Source organism: Ascaphus truei, chromosome 3 (genome assembly GCF_040206685.1).
Source record: "Ascaphus truei isolate aAscTru1 chromosome 3, aAscTru1.hap1, whole genome shotgun sequence".
Taxonomy (NCBI): Eukaryota; Metazoa; Chordata; class Amphibia; order Anura; family Ascaphidae; genus Ascaphus; species Ascaphus truei.
Window position 1 is genome coordinate 145,024,032 of NC_134485.1, and position 15,023 is coordinate 145,039,054.

General features: G+C 49.2%; 1 protein-coding gene across 2 annotated transcripts in view; it reads right to left on the reverse strand.

Moving 5' to 3' along the window:
* APPBP2 (amyloid beta precursor protein binding protein 2) overlaps positions 1-15,023 on the reverse strand; it is a 127,813-nt gene that overhangs the window by 49,247 nt on the left and 63,543 nt on the right. For both annotated transcript variants that reach the window (XM_075589619.1, XM_075589618.1), the window contains one exon: positions 2,932-3,100. In XM_075589619.1, the coding sequence (XP_075445734.1) occupies positions 2,932-3,100 (169 nt within the window). The remainder of the gene's footprint in view (positions 1-2,931; positions 3,101-15,023) is intronic.

Here is a 15,023-nt window from a genome sequence, read left to right on the forward strand (position 1 = left end):
TACTACACAAGGATAAGAAATATAGATTTGTGGCTGGCTAAGTCAGACATGTCTAACAATACCAAACATGATAGTCTGGCTATGATCCATATATCAAATATCCGTTTTCCCCTCAAAGATTAATATTATCCCTATCAAGAGGTGTTCAGATGTGTATTAAAGTCCATGTTTGCATGTTTGTCATACAACTGCAACAATCAGGATAGCGTTACTCTAGGGCAGGCCTGCACAACTCTAGTCCTCGAGGGCTGCAAACAGGCCAGGTTTTCAGGATATCCCTACTTCAGAACACCTATGCCTATATTAAAAGTTACTATTTATTAATAAATGATTAAAATATATTTATTGCAGCAAAAACTAACATGAACCAAAGTGATTAAAATAAATTAAAAACGGAGAAGGTAACTGTATGCCTAATTCAAACTGACAGTGTAAGCTAGGAATAACTATTGTCAATCAGGATATCCCACTGCTATATAATTATACTAACAGTGGTAGTTATACCAATACAATTCTATTTTTTATTGTGGGAACGCATCCTTGTACTTTTTTCTGGCTTTGCCAGCACTGGACGTAGTGCTCCGTTTTTCTCTCTTCCTCGTTCCTTTTCTCTAGTAAACAGGAGACCAGGAACTCCCAAGGGCACGGCCTTTAATTATTTTTGGTGGTGGTGGCAGCATATTGAGGTGTAGTGTGAGGTTTTTGGGGCGTTATTGCTCATTTTTAATGCCCTGCAGGGTGGTGACAACTGGATATCTGGACGTTTTAATCCCTTTCACCTACACTAGTCATGTGCACACAGGTGTGCTGATCGTGACACGATGCAGTCTTCACTATTGATTATTCCACCATCAGATGCGGTACACTTCAGAAACAGTTGACAGTACAAACAAAATGCAGAAGTTTTTTTCCCCTATTTTTCCTTATTTTATTTATTTTTTATTAGAGACTAAACTAGTACAAAGTTAATGCTATCTGAATTAAATGGCGATCACACTTACAAAGCACAACACTTTAATATGTGCAGTTACCCAGTGCACAACTTACTACATTGTTGACTGGCCCTTGTGCAAAAGGGGATTACAATAGCATTCAAATGATTCTTTAATATATTACCAGGTGGAAAATTGGTTCAGAAAATCATTAGATAATGAAAATACTGATAAACATGGTTTGGGCAGAAATTTGTTTGCTTAAAAAAAATAGCTGTATGTGTGAAACACCGTTCAAAGTTCTAGACTATGTTCCTATTGTCTTTTTGTTTTTGCAAAATTGCAAAAAATTCTAGTTTTGAAAAATTGACATATTTGACTCCAAAAATATATTCTATACAAAAGTCACAAACACCTTGAATTTTACAGACTCTGACGTTGAACATGGTCTTATACAAAGATCTGCAGAATTATTGCTAAGGGTTGTGGTGCAAAATGTCAGAAAGCCCAATGCTTTGATAACCTACATATTGAGTAAAGTGATATACAGGCATACCCCGCATTAACATACGCAATGGGACCGGAGCATGTATGTAAAGTGAAAATGTACTTAAAGTGAAGCACTACCTTTTTCCCCACTTATCGATGCATGTACTGTACTGCAATCGTCATATACGGGCATAACTGATGTAAATAACGCATTTGTAACAGGCTCTATAGTCTCCCCGCTTGTGCACAGCTTCGGTGCAGGTAGGGAGTTCAACTTTGCTGTTCAGGACGTGCTGACAGGCGCATGCGTGAGCTGCCATTTGAATATTGGGCGATATGTACTTACTCGCGATTGTACTTAAAGTGAGTGTCCTTAAAGCGGGGTATGCCTGTACTGTATGTAAAGAGAAACCTAATTAGTGAAAAGGTGGTGAGACCATCATAAGAAGGCATTTATGCATAGTTACATGGTGTCAAATGTTTATGCTCACATTGTTCCCAAATACTTGTATTTCCCATAACCCAATATTATGTGTCATCTATAGTTTAAGCAGAATGTCCTCCAAAGTATTAAATTAACTGTGCTTGTTAAAGGATTGATGATACAACATTAAGTCCTATTCAATATGCTGCCCTCAATCAAGTTGAAATGGACATTTCCCCAGCAGAGCTAAAGTTGCTTCACAGCATATTATCCAGAAGTTTCTTGGGTGGCGGTGCAGAGTTTGTCTGTTGCTGTTTTTTATGTGCTAAATAAACGTTTTGTACCCAGTATACTTGCAATTTTGGTCCCACGATTTGTCAAAGGCAGCTGCACCGCCACCCAAGAAACTTCTGCATTGTATACCAACCCGGTAGGAGCACGCCCTACAGCACCTGGATCTCAAGAGACTTGTGAGTTTCCTTTTTCCTATTTGCACTTTACCCATGGCCTGTGACACCCATACAAAATATACCTTATACAGAGGTTAGTGGGAGTCCACAAAGAGTGGCTTTAAGGGTTACTAGTGGCAAGGATATAACTACATTGTGCTGTATGATTTGGAAACAATTCATTGTGTACTGCATGGCTGTTCCCTGTGAGCATTACATAGGAACGCTGGCTCCAATTCCTTCACTTTCACAGCATATTAAAAGGGACAAAATAAATGTTTAGGAAATTTTTGGAGGTAGGCAGTACAGATGAAACCAGACTCCCTTTCTTTGGAGCCACAGTTGAAAAATCAACAAGCCACAGCTCTGGAGACCGCGTTAGCCATGGCATCTCTGTGGGAGGTCCATGCTTCGGATCTGATATCCCCGCAGCATTAATTCTCAGGTACTGGGGCAGCTGTGGTCACGTTCCCACAATTTGCCCCAGTGCAGGAGACACTTGGTCTGGCCACATCTGTCTTATGTTTCTACCTATAATTAATGTATACATGTGCTCTATTAAAATGCTGCAATAAGACTATTTACAAAAACTAAATTACCATGTTTCAATCAAAACCATTAAGAAAAAAAAACATACTTCATCATAGTGGCTTTTTGCAAAGAGGAGGGCACAGAGCTCTCCATATAACGCTGCTTTGTTTGCATGTTGTCTGTGTTTGGCCAACTTGTCCATGTAGCTCTGAGCAAGCTTAAAGGTTTCTTCTCCCAAATGGTACTTGCAGTTCCCATTTCGCACATGCAGCAACCTTAGAAAAGCAGAATCAAAGAATCTTTAGCTAGCAATGAAATAGATACACACACGTAAAAGGAAGTGGTTAACAGTCTGCAAAAAGCTACTGCTTAATCTATCATAGCTGAGGATATAGAATAAAAAATATAAATTCAATGTTCAATGTTTCAGGACCCAAGTCCCTTCAGTTAACACCCAATAACATTGCCCCAAAATATTATAATTTCGTCCTCTGCTATAACACAATCAGCTATTTTTTGGCTATGCTACAATTTACTTGCTTTTTATTAACTATTTGACTACCCTTGGTGGATGTGGAGCAATAGGAAGATTGAGCACTTATCCGACTTTATTATAGGCTCATTACATTTAATGGTGTGCAGGAACCTATAACTACTTTACTTTACTCACTTATTTAAAAATGTTACACGTATTGCTGTGGGCTCCCTGTAGCTATACCTCGCTATTTCAAGCTCTGTTCTCCTTCCGTTTCCAAGATATTGACCGTGGTAGTTGTAGGTGCCGGGGCTCCTGGACGTTGCACAACTCATAGGCAGCAGCCATGTTTCCTACAAAGGGAGCACTGGCAACTACTAACTTATTATCTTGTTAACCGGGAGGGTCCCTCGAGCTGAAAATAACAAGGAGTACCCTCTGGATTAAAATATGTAAAAAAAAAAAAAAAGTTGTGTACTTTTCCCAGGATTGCTGTTTTACCCAAAATGAAGGTAAGCATTCTAAAGTAATAATACTTATCCATTGTATTGCAGTCCAGAGACAATACTCAAAATCTCTCTTTGACATTGCATACCAAGTTACGCAGTACATCGAATCTCAGAAATGACATTTTTTTATGAATGCCCAATGTAAATAATAGATTGGAAGATACTTTCTTGAGACAAATTCAAAAGGAGCAGACTCGAAACAGGATATCATGGATGCATTAAGCTACATCTTCAATCTGTCCATAAGATTGCACATCTAAAAATGGTGCTTCAACTGCCACCTCCACTATTACGAAGAGAATAAGAGGCAGCATCAAGCCAAGTAAACAATGATAATAAAGGGAGATAACATACGAGTTAAGCTGATAAGGTCCCCAAGTCGGCAACATCATTTTTTGTACCATGTTTATAGCATTGCGGCTATTACTATATCAAAAGGAGGAATAAGTATAGGTGGTAACTTCCATGGCTTAAAGTTCACTAAAAAAATATGTTCAAGAGATCTTTCATTTTCTTGCATTTCTATAATTCAAATGTAAAGAATGCAATTTATTTTATTCTTTTGTTGTGCATGAGCTTTCAGGGCCCTTTTAATAATTATACAGGTTGGCATAATATTATGTTCAAGGAGCGGAGAAGCAGTTATGTATACTGAAACGCTGGGCACTTTTGATCATAAGAGTAAATGGGGACAAATAGTCCAGTCAAGATGTAATACAACACAAAATGATAAATAGAAACATGGAAATAGTTTTAAGAAAAAGAAAGGAACCGGGCCTTATGTCATACCCTTTCCCAGGAATTAATACTGTTCCTTTAAGCCTGTTGACGTCAATGTGGAGAAACACAAAAGCAATGTTTTACTAGCCACTGTGTCAGCAAGACGTGTAATTACTTTCAAACCAAAAAAAAGTATTTTAAATTGATCTGAAAAAAAAAAAAAAAAAAAAACATAACAATTTTATATATATATATATATATATATATATATATATATATATATATATATATATATATATATATATATATATCTCAAATGGAAATATTACTGTATGCTCATTTGCATGTCTTAGACAGGTCTGCAACCCTGCCTTTCACCATTATCACCCAGCACACAGCACTTCCACTGCAGCAAGGGATTCTGGGAAATGACATGCAAATGAGCAGTGTGCCACCTTTTGCTTCAAAACCATTCGACATGGTTCCCCATGCTGCTCCAGCAGGCCCATCCAAGGGCCCCAGGTAAGCCCACATGCCCCAGGCCCCCATACAACACCCTTGCAGGCCCCTTACCCCCCAAGGTGTGATATATATGTAGATATAGATACAGTATGTATATATAGATATACAGTGTTCGACAATTGTATACATTTACTCGCCCGGGGCGGGTGGATTTAACCCCCGGGCGAGTAAATATTGGCCCAAGCAGCACACGTGTTTTTTTTTTTAAATTCCCCCGTTCGCGCTGAAATTTCCCTGCTCGCGCTGAAAAAAAACAAAAAAAAAAAACTCCCCTACCTGACTCCTGATTGGCGCGCGGCCAAGCTCTATATGAGCCCGCCCCCAACGAGCGGCCATTCTGCCTGGAGCTCTGTTCGAGGGTAAGTACTCTCCATGCTGCGGCCCCTCTGCTCCTTCCCTGCGATCCCCCTGGTCCCCACATGGCTCCCTACTCCCCACCGCGGAAGCTCTCCTGTCCCCTGCTCCTGTCCCATTCCCCTCCTCCTGTCCCCTGCTCCTGTCCCCTGCTCCTGTCCCCTGTCCCCTCCTCCTGCTCCCTTCCCCTCTTCCTGCTCCTGTCCCCTTCCCCTCCTCCTGTCCCCTTCCCCTCGATCCACCGATCGATGTCAGGGGCGGGAGGTCCCCGCTGCTGCAGCCCGGTTGGCTTGCGGGGGGGGGGGGGGGGGCTCGGCCCTCACCACGTGCCTCCCATGCGTCCCCTACCTTCATGATGGCGCAGCCGCCGCATGAGGTGGGGGGATGTCGGCCTGGCCCCCCCCCCCCCCCCACGAGCTTCATGCCGCCGCGGGCTGGTGGGGAAGAAGCAGCCTGCAGCTTGGCCATGCACTGTGACATGCCGGCGAGGGGAGCAGGGCAGTGGCGGCCACGGCGGGGCTGACTGTCACCTGGGGCGCCCAGTGGGGGATACCTCGCCACGTGCCTCCCACCCACCCTGCTGATTGGGGGGGATGTCGGCCTACCCCCCACACGAGCGGGAGATGGGCGCGGGTGGGTGGGGGATTTGCGTGGTGCTGGTCGCGGCCTTTCCTCCCCTGTGTGTGTGAGAATGTGTATGTGTGTGTGTGTGTGTGTGAATGAATGTATGTGTGTATGGGAGTATGTGTATGTGTGTGTATGGGAGTATGTGTATGTGTGTGACACCAGAGGTCCCTCCCAGTCAATAAACCCCCCCGGTCAGTAACCCCCCCGGTCAGTAACCCCCCCCCCAGTCAGTCACCCCCCCCAGTTAGTAACCCCCCCCCCAGTCAGTAACCTTCCCCCCTGTCAGTCACCCCCCAGTCAGTGTCAGTCACCCCCCACCCCCAGTCAGTGTCAGTCACCCCCCACCCCCAGTCAGTGTCAGTCACCCCCCACCCCCAGTCAGTGTCAGTCACCCCCCCCACCCCCAGTCAGTGTTAGTCACCCCCCCACCCCCAGTCAGTGTCAGTCACCCCCCCACCCCCAGTCAGTGTCAGTCACCCCCCCACCCCCAGTCAGTGTCAGTCACCCCTCCACCCCCAGTCAGTGTCAGTCACCCCCCCACCCCCAGTCAGTGTCAGTCACCCCCCACCCCCAGTCAGTGTCAGTCACTCCCCCACCCCCAGTCAGTGTCAGTCACCCCCCCACCCCCAGTCAGTGTCAGTCACCCCCCCACCCCCAGTCAGTGTCAGTCACCCCCCCACCCCCAGTCAGTGTCAGTCACCCCCCACCCCCAGTCAGTGTCAGTCACTCACCCACCCAGTCACCCCTGCCCCACCCAGCCACTCACCCAGCAAACCACTCAACCAGCCAGTCACTCACCCAGCCTCTCTCTCTGTGTATCACCCACCCTCTGTGTGTGTCACCCACCGTTTCTCTCCTCTGTCTCCCCCACACTCTCTCTCCCCCCACACACTCTCTCTCCCCCCCACACTCTCTCTCCCCCCCACACTCTCTCTCCCCCCCCACACTCTCTCTCCCCCCCCCACACTCTCTCTCTCCCCCCCCACACTCTCTCTCTCCCCCCCCACACTCTCTCTCTCCCCCCCCACACTCTCTCTCTCCCACACACACTCTCTCTCTCCCACACACACACTCTCTCTCCCACACACACTCTCTCTCTCCACACACACTCTCTCTCTCCCACACACACTCTCTCTCTCCCACACACACTCTCTCTCCCACACCACCACTCTCTCTCCACACACACTCTCTCTCCCCCACACTCTCTCTCCCCCACTCTCTCTCTCTCCCCCACACTCTCTCTCTCTCCCCCCCACTCTCTCTCTCACACTCTCTCTCCCCCACACACGACTCTCTCTCTCCCCCACACACTCACTCTCTCCCCCCCACTCTCTCTCCCCCCCCCACTCTCTCTCCCCCCCACTCTCTCTCCCCCCACACACTCTCTCTCTCTCCCCCCCACACACTCTCTCTCCACTCCCCCCCCACACTCTCCCTCTCTCCCCCCCCCACACTCTCCCTCCCTCCCCCCACACTCACCCCCCCCCCCACACTCACTCCCCCCCCCACACTCACTCCCCCCCCCACACACTCCCCCCCCCACACACCCCCCCCCACACTCTCCCCCCCACACCCTCTCCCCCCCCCACACACTCTCTCCCCCCCACTCTCTCTCCCCCCCACACTCCTCACTCCCCCCACACACTCACTCCCCCACACTCTCTCTCCCCAACACACTCTCTCTCACTCTCCCCCACACACACTCTCTCTCACCCACACCTCACACCACACACTCTCCCCCCCCACACACTCACTCCCCCCCCCCACACTCCTCTCTCCCCCCCACACTCTCACTCTCCCCCCACACACTCTCTCACCCCCACACTCTCTCTCTCCCCCCACACACACTCTCTCCCCCCCACACTCTCTCCCCCCCCACACACTCTCTCCCCCCCCCCACACTCTCTCCCCCCCCCACACTCTCTCTCTCCCCCCCCCACACACACTCTCCCCCCCCACACTCACTCTCTCCCCCCCCACACTCTCACTCTCACCCCCCCACACACACACTCTCCCCCCCACACTCACTCTCTCCCCCCCACACTCTCACTCTATCTCTCTCTCTCCCCCCCACACTCTCTCCCACACACCTCTCTCACTCCCACACACTCTCTCTCTCCCACACACACACACTCCTCTCACCCACACACACACACTCTCTCTCTCCCACACACACACACTCTCTCCCACACACACTCTCTCTCTCTCTCCCACACACACTCTCTCTCTCTCCCACACACACTCTCTCTCTCTCCCCCCACACTCTCTCTCCCCCACACTCTCTCTCTCCCCACACTCTCTCTCTCCCCCACACTCTCTCTCTCCCCCACACTCTCTCTCTCCCCCACACTCTCTCTCTCCCCCCCCCACACTCACTCTCTCCCCCCCCCACACTCTCTCTCTCTCTCTCACCCCCCCACTCTCTCTCTCTCTCTCTCTCCCCCCCACTCTCTCTCTCCCACACACTCTCTCTCTCTCTCTCCCACACACTCTCTCTCTCCCACACACACACACTCTCTCTCTCCCACACACACACACACTCTCTCTCTCCCACACACACTCTCTCTCTCTCTCTCCCACCCACACTCTCTCTCTCTCTCTCCCACCCACACTCTCTCTCTCTCTCTCCCACCCACACTCTCTCTCTCTCTCCCCCACACTCTCTCTCTCTCCCCCACACTCTCTCTCTCCCCCACACTCTCTCTCTCCCCCACACTCTCTCTCTCCCCCACACTCTCTCTCTCTCCCCCCCCACTCTCTCCCTCTCTCCCCCCCACTCTCTCCCTCTCTCCCCCCCCACTCTCTCTCTCCCCCCACTCTCTCTCTCCCCCCCACTCTCTCTCTCCCCCCCCACTCTCTCTCTCCCCCCCACTCTCTCTCTCACACTCTCTCTCCCCCACACACACTCTCTCTCTCCACCACACACTCTCTCTCTCCCCCCCACTCTCTCTCCCCCACACACTCTCTCTCTCTCTCCCCCCACACTCTCCCTCTCTTCCCCCACTCTCTCTCCTCCCCCACACTCTCTCTCTCCCCCCCACTCTCTCTCTCCCCCACACACTCTCTCCCCCACACACTCTCTCTCTCTCTCTCTCTCCCCCCCACACTCTCCCTCTCTCCCCCCACTCTCTCTCCCCCACACTCTCTCTCCCCCCCCACACTCTCTCTCCCCCCCACACTCTCTCTCCCCCCCCCACACTCTCTCTCCCCCCCACACTCTCTCTCCCCCCCCACACTCTCTCTCCCCCCCCACACTCTCTCTCCCCCCCACACTCTCTCTCCCCCCCACACTCTCTCTCCCCCCCACACTCTCTCTCCCCCCCACACTCTCTCTCCCCCCCACACTCTCTCTCCCCCCCACACTCTCTCTCTCCCCCCACACTCTCTCTCCCCCCCACACTCTCTCTCCCCCCCACACTCTCTCTCTCCCCCACACTCTCTCTCTCCCCCCCCACACTCTCTCTCTCCCCCCCACACTCTCTCTCTCCCCCCCACACTCTCTCTCTCCCCCCCACACTCCCTCTCTCCCCCCCCACACTCTCTCTCTCCCCCCCACACTCTCTCTCTCTCCCCCCCCACACTCTCTCTCTCTCCCCCCCACTCTCTCTCTCCCCCCCCACACTCTCTCTCTCCCCCCCCACACTCTCTCTCTCCCCCCCCACACTCTCTCTCCCCCCCACACTCTCTCCTCTCCCCCCCACACTCTCTCTCTCTCCCCCCCCACACTCTCTCTCTCTCCCCCCCACTCTCCCTCTCTCCCCCACACTCTCTCTCCCTCTCTCCCCCACACTCTCTCTCCCTCTCTCTCCCTCTCTCCCCCACTCTCTCTCCCTCTCTCCCCCACTCTCTCTCTCGCTCTCTCTCCCTCTCTCCCCCACACTCTCTCTCCCCCACACTCTCTCTCCCCCACACTCTCTCTCCCCCACACTCTCTCTCTCTCCCCCACCTCTCTCTCTCCCCCCCACACTCTCTCTCTCCTCTCTCTCCCCCACACTCTCTCTCTCTGTCACTCACACTCTGGATCTCTTATTTACCCTATATATCTTAACTGCCCTATACTACACCGAAATCTTAACTACCCTATACTGCTTTCTTCCAGATCTGGCTCAAGCTTCACACGGAAGACATCGGAACCCCACCCTAACACAGAAGACAGGTAATGAACACCTCCCCAATGTATAACATTGCGGGAATGAGCGTACCTGGACATTGAGGGACTGCGGATCAGGTAAGATCCCAGGTGGGATTGCTGCTTTAGATATTGTGAAGCGGGGACATCCAGACATTGGTTAAGGGGTTCAGGAAACTAGTCATTCACATCTGGCTTTTATTTCTAGATCCGACATTTACACACACACATGTAACAAGGACTAATTGTAGTATAATGTAATACAATAAATACATTTGTCAAAAACGAATGTTGTTCTGACTAGGAATTTATTAAATGTATTTTATTTATATATTTTATTTTAAAGCGGGGTTGGGGGCGGGACTAGGGGTGGGGTTGGGACTAGGTGGCAAGTAGATTTTTTGGTTGGGCGAGTAGATTTTTGGGTGATTTGTCGAACACTGTAGATATAGATAGATATATATAGATATAGAGAGATAGAGATATATATAGAGAGAGATATATAGAGATATAGAGAGCGATATAGATATAAATATATATATACATACACACACACACACACGACAGAGGGGGGGGGTGTTAGGTTTCAGTCACAGATAACATTTCTACAGTATATGCACTGTTTGTAAGTTTAACCATGCCTGCTTTATTCAATATTCCATCGCCGGAAGAAGAGATCACTGTATCACGAAAGCTTGCACAAATAAAAGCATTTAGTTAGCCACAGAACGGTATCGTCTATTCATTTTTGAATAATTATATATAATACAGCGCTAAAAGTCACTAAATGTCATACAATAGAAAAACAAAACACTAGAACTGGCCTGCACAACTCGTAAAGCGAGAAGGGCCGAACTGCTCCAAGGAAAAAAAAATTGGGCCGCACGGGTAAATTCATCATCATCATCATCATCATCTCTCCTCCAGCACCTCTCATCATCATCATCATCCTCATATATCTCCTACAGCCCCCTCATCATCATCCTCATATCTCCCCCAGAACCCCTCACTATCAACCTTTGCGATACTCCCCATCTATCTCTCATACCCCCATCTCCCCCTCACCCACACACATAATACTCCCTCTCCACATCAAACACACAATACCCCCCTGCACACCACACACATCCCACCCCCCCTGCACCTCACATCCTTCTCCCCCCCTGCACCTCACATCCTTCTCCCCCCCTGCACCTCACACCACTCTCCCCCCCTGCACCTCACACCACTCTCCCCCCCTGCACCTCACACCACTCTCCCCCCCTGCACCTCACACCACTCTCCCCCCCTGCACCTCACATCACTCTCCCCCCCTGCACCTCACATTACTCTCCCCCCCTGCACCTCACATCACTCTCTCCTGCACCTCCAATCACCCCTGCACCTCACATCACCCCTCCAGCACATCACCTCCCCCCTCCTGCACCTCACCCCCCTGCACCTCCAATCACCCCCCCTGCACCTCCAATCACCCTCCTGCACCTCCAATCACCCTCCTGCACCTCCAATCACCCCCCTGCACCTCCAATCACCCCCCTGCACCTCCAATCACCCCCCTGCACCTCCAATCACCCCCCTGCACCTCCAATCACCCCCCTGCACCTCCAATCACCTCCCTGCACCTCCAATCACCTCCCTGCACCTCCAATCACCCCTGCACCTCCAATCACCCCTGCACCTCCAATCACCCCTGCACCTCCAATCACCCCTGCACCTCACCCCCTGCACCTCACATCACCCCTCCTGCACATCACCTCCCCCTCCTGCACATCACATCCCCTGCACCTCACCCCCCTGCACCTCCAATCACACCCCTGCACCTCCAATCACCCCCCTGCATCTCCAATCACCCCTGCACCTCACCCCCTGCACCTCCAATTACCCCCTGCACCTCCAATCACCCCCCTGCACCTCCAATCACCCCTGCACCTCCAATCACCCCTGCACCTCCAATCACCCCTGCACCTCACATCACCCCTCCTGCACATCACCCCCCCCCCCTCCTGCACATCACATCCCCTGCACCTCCAATCACCCCCCTGCACCTCCAATCACCCCCTGCACCTCCAATCACCCCCTGCACCTCCAATAACCCCCCTGCACCTCCAATAACCCCCCTGCACCTCACCCCCTGCACCTCACATCACCCCTCCTGCACATCACCCTCCCCCCCTCCTGCACATCACATCCCCTGCACATCACATCCCCTGCACCTCACCCCCCTGCACCTCCAATCACCCCCCTGCACCTCCAATCACCCCTGCACCTCCAATCACCCCTGTACCTCACCCCCTGCACCTCACATCACCCCCCTGCACCTCACCCCCCTTCACCTCACCTCAATGCACCTCACCTCACCACCCTGAACATATCCACGTTCGGATCAGGGGGGGGAGCGGCCGCAGAAGACCTCAGCTGGCTGTGACTTCCCCCTCCGTCCCACGTTGCGAGCGGTGGGGGAGCGGGCCCTGCGCTTGCGCGCCGGGACCGCGGGAATAGCCGCCATTTTTTTTTTCAAAGTTTTTTTTTTTTTTTCAAAGGAATTTTTTTTTTTTTTTTAAATCTCATCGAGGGCCGCACAGAGAGGCCAGGCGGGCCGCATGCGGCCCGCGGGCCGCGTGTTGTGCAGCCCTGCACTAGAAGAAGAGCTATAGTGAAGATAAAGGAAAACTAGAACACACTGAACCTAAAAATAGGAAACTATAACCAACACAATAAAATATACGTATTCCTTGTTAAAAGTCCAAGAAGTATAATATATATATATATATATATATATATATATATATATATATGGAAAACACAGAAGTATACCGCATCAACACAGTGTATCACTGTTGCCCAAAAACTGTCTTAATTTATGGTATAATAACACTAGACAGTGGTGCTAAAGGATAGTGGAAATATGTAGCAACGAGAAAAGCATCCTTATGTAAAAGCACGCGGGCATACCAAGGGAATGATAACAAAAGAATTTATTACTATAGGTTTAAAAACAAGGGGAGAAAATTAAAAGAGGAGGGGACTCACATCTACCAAACATATATACCCAGAGGCAAAGGTACATGAATGAGGCAAATAAAACACCAAAAATATTCAACAAACAAAGGCAGCTCTGAATCAGGCATGCATATATATCATTAGCACAAACTGCAGATTTGTGCACATTCCAAAACGGAGATAACTGTTTGTTGTGAAATAACAGCTGCAAAAAATGGAGGCAATAATTGCACAAGTATCAAATATGTAAATACATCACCATTTAAAGCATAGGTGTCAAAGGCCAAACAAGGAATGACCAGAGCCTCATGTCAGTGAAAAGGTAGGGGTCCCACTCCACAGACTCCCACGCGTTTCGACTAAAACGGTCTTCTTCGGGGAGTGGTGAGGGGAGGAGTGAGCTAGTATATATAGGCAGAATATAACAGCAGAATTCGCGCCAAACACATTTAAATTACACACAGCTGTAACAGAGAAAGCAATCCATGTAATTACACGCATTTGCGTGATGATGTCACACGCGTCATCTCCCGATTTACACACAGGATGACGCAGATTTTGCCAGTCGACTGCAGTCCTCCTTTACTCCCTCTCCATGCGCAGCCGCTTTGAAGAGGCTTATCTGGTTGCTATGACAACAGCACGTAATGACGAGCATTGCGTAATGACGTAATAAACGTCAATTTCAGATTTACATATGGGATGACACAGTTAGTACCACCTGACAGCGTTAGACCTATGAGAAGTTTACAATGCCATTACAGACCCCTATGATGCGAGTATGCTTCATGCATTGCTTTCTCTGTTACAGCTGTGTGTAATTTAAATGTGTTTGGCGCGAATTCTGCTGTTATATTCTGCCTATATATACTAGCTCACTCCTCCCCTCACCACTCCCCGAAGAAGGACCGTTTTAGTCGAAACGCGTTGGAGTGGGAGTCTGTGGAGTGGGACCCCTACCTTTTCCCTGACATGAGGCTCTGGTCATTCCTTGTTTGGCCTTTGACACCTATGCTTTAAATGGTGATGTATTTACATCTTTGATACTTGTGCAATTATTGCATCCATTTTTTGCAGCTGTTATTTCACAACAAATTTCTCCGTTTGGAATGTGCACAAATCTGCAGTTTGTGCTAATGATATATATGCATACCTGATTCAGAGCTGCCTTTGTTTGTTGAATATTTTTGGTGTTTTATTTGCCTCATTCATGTACCTTTGCCTCTGGGTATATATGTTTGGTAGATGCGAGTCCCCCTCCTCTTTTAATTTTCTCCCCTTGTTTTTAAACCTATAGTAATAAATTCTTTTGTTATCATTCCCTTGGTATGCCCGCGTGCTTTTTCATAAGGATGCTTTTCTCGTTGCTACATACATACATATATATATACATACATATATATATATTATATATATTAATGTCCCATCCTCTGTCAGCATGGGTTGCAGATCTTTGATTATTTTTCGTATACCCTCTAGAGGTATACGAAAAATAATGAAGGATCTGCAACCCATGCTGACAGAGGATGCGACATTAAAAGAAATCTTCCCCAAACCTCCCATTCTTGCATTCCGGCAACCACCAAACCTCAAACAGAAATTAGTCAGCAGAAAACTTCTGAACGATTTTAAAGACATGGGTAATGGCACAAAACCGTGCAACAACAAACGCTGCAAAACTCTGCAAACATATTTGCCAAGATCCCACAGCCAGTCACAACCATAGAACATTCAATGTTAAAGGATCATACAGCTGCACATCCAGGAATATAGTGTATATGATTCAATGCAACAAATGTGACCAAGGTTGCTACATTGGGGAAACCAGCCAAAAACTACAAGGAAGAATGATATATGCACAG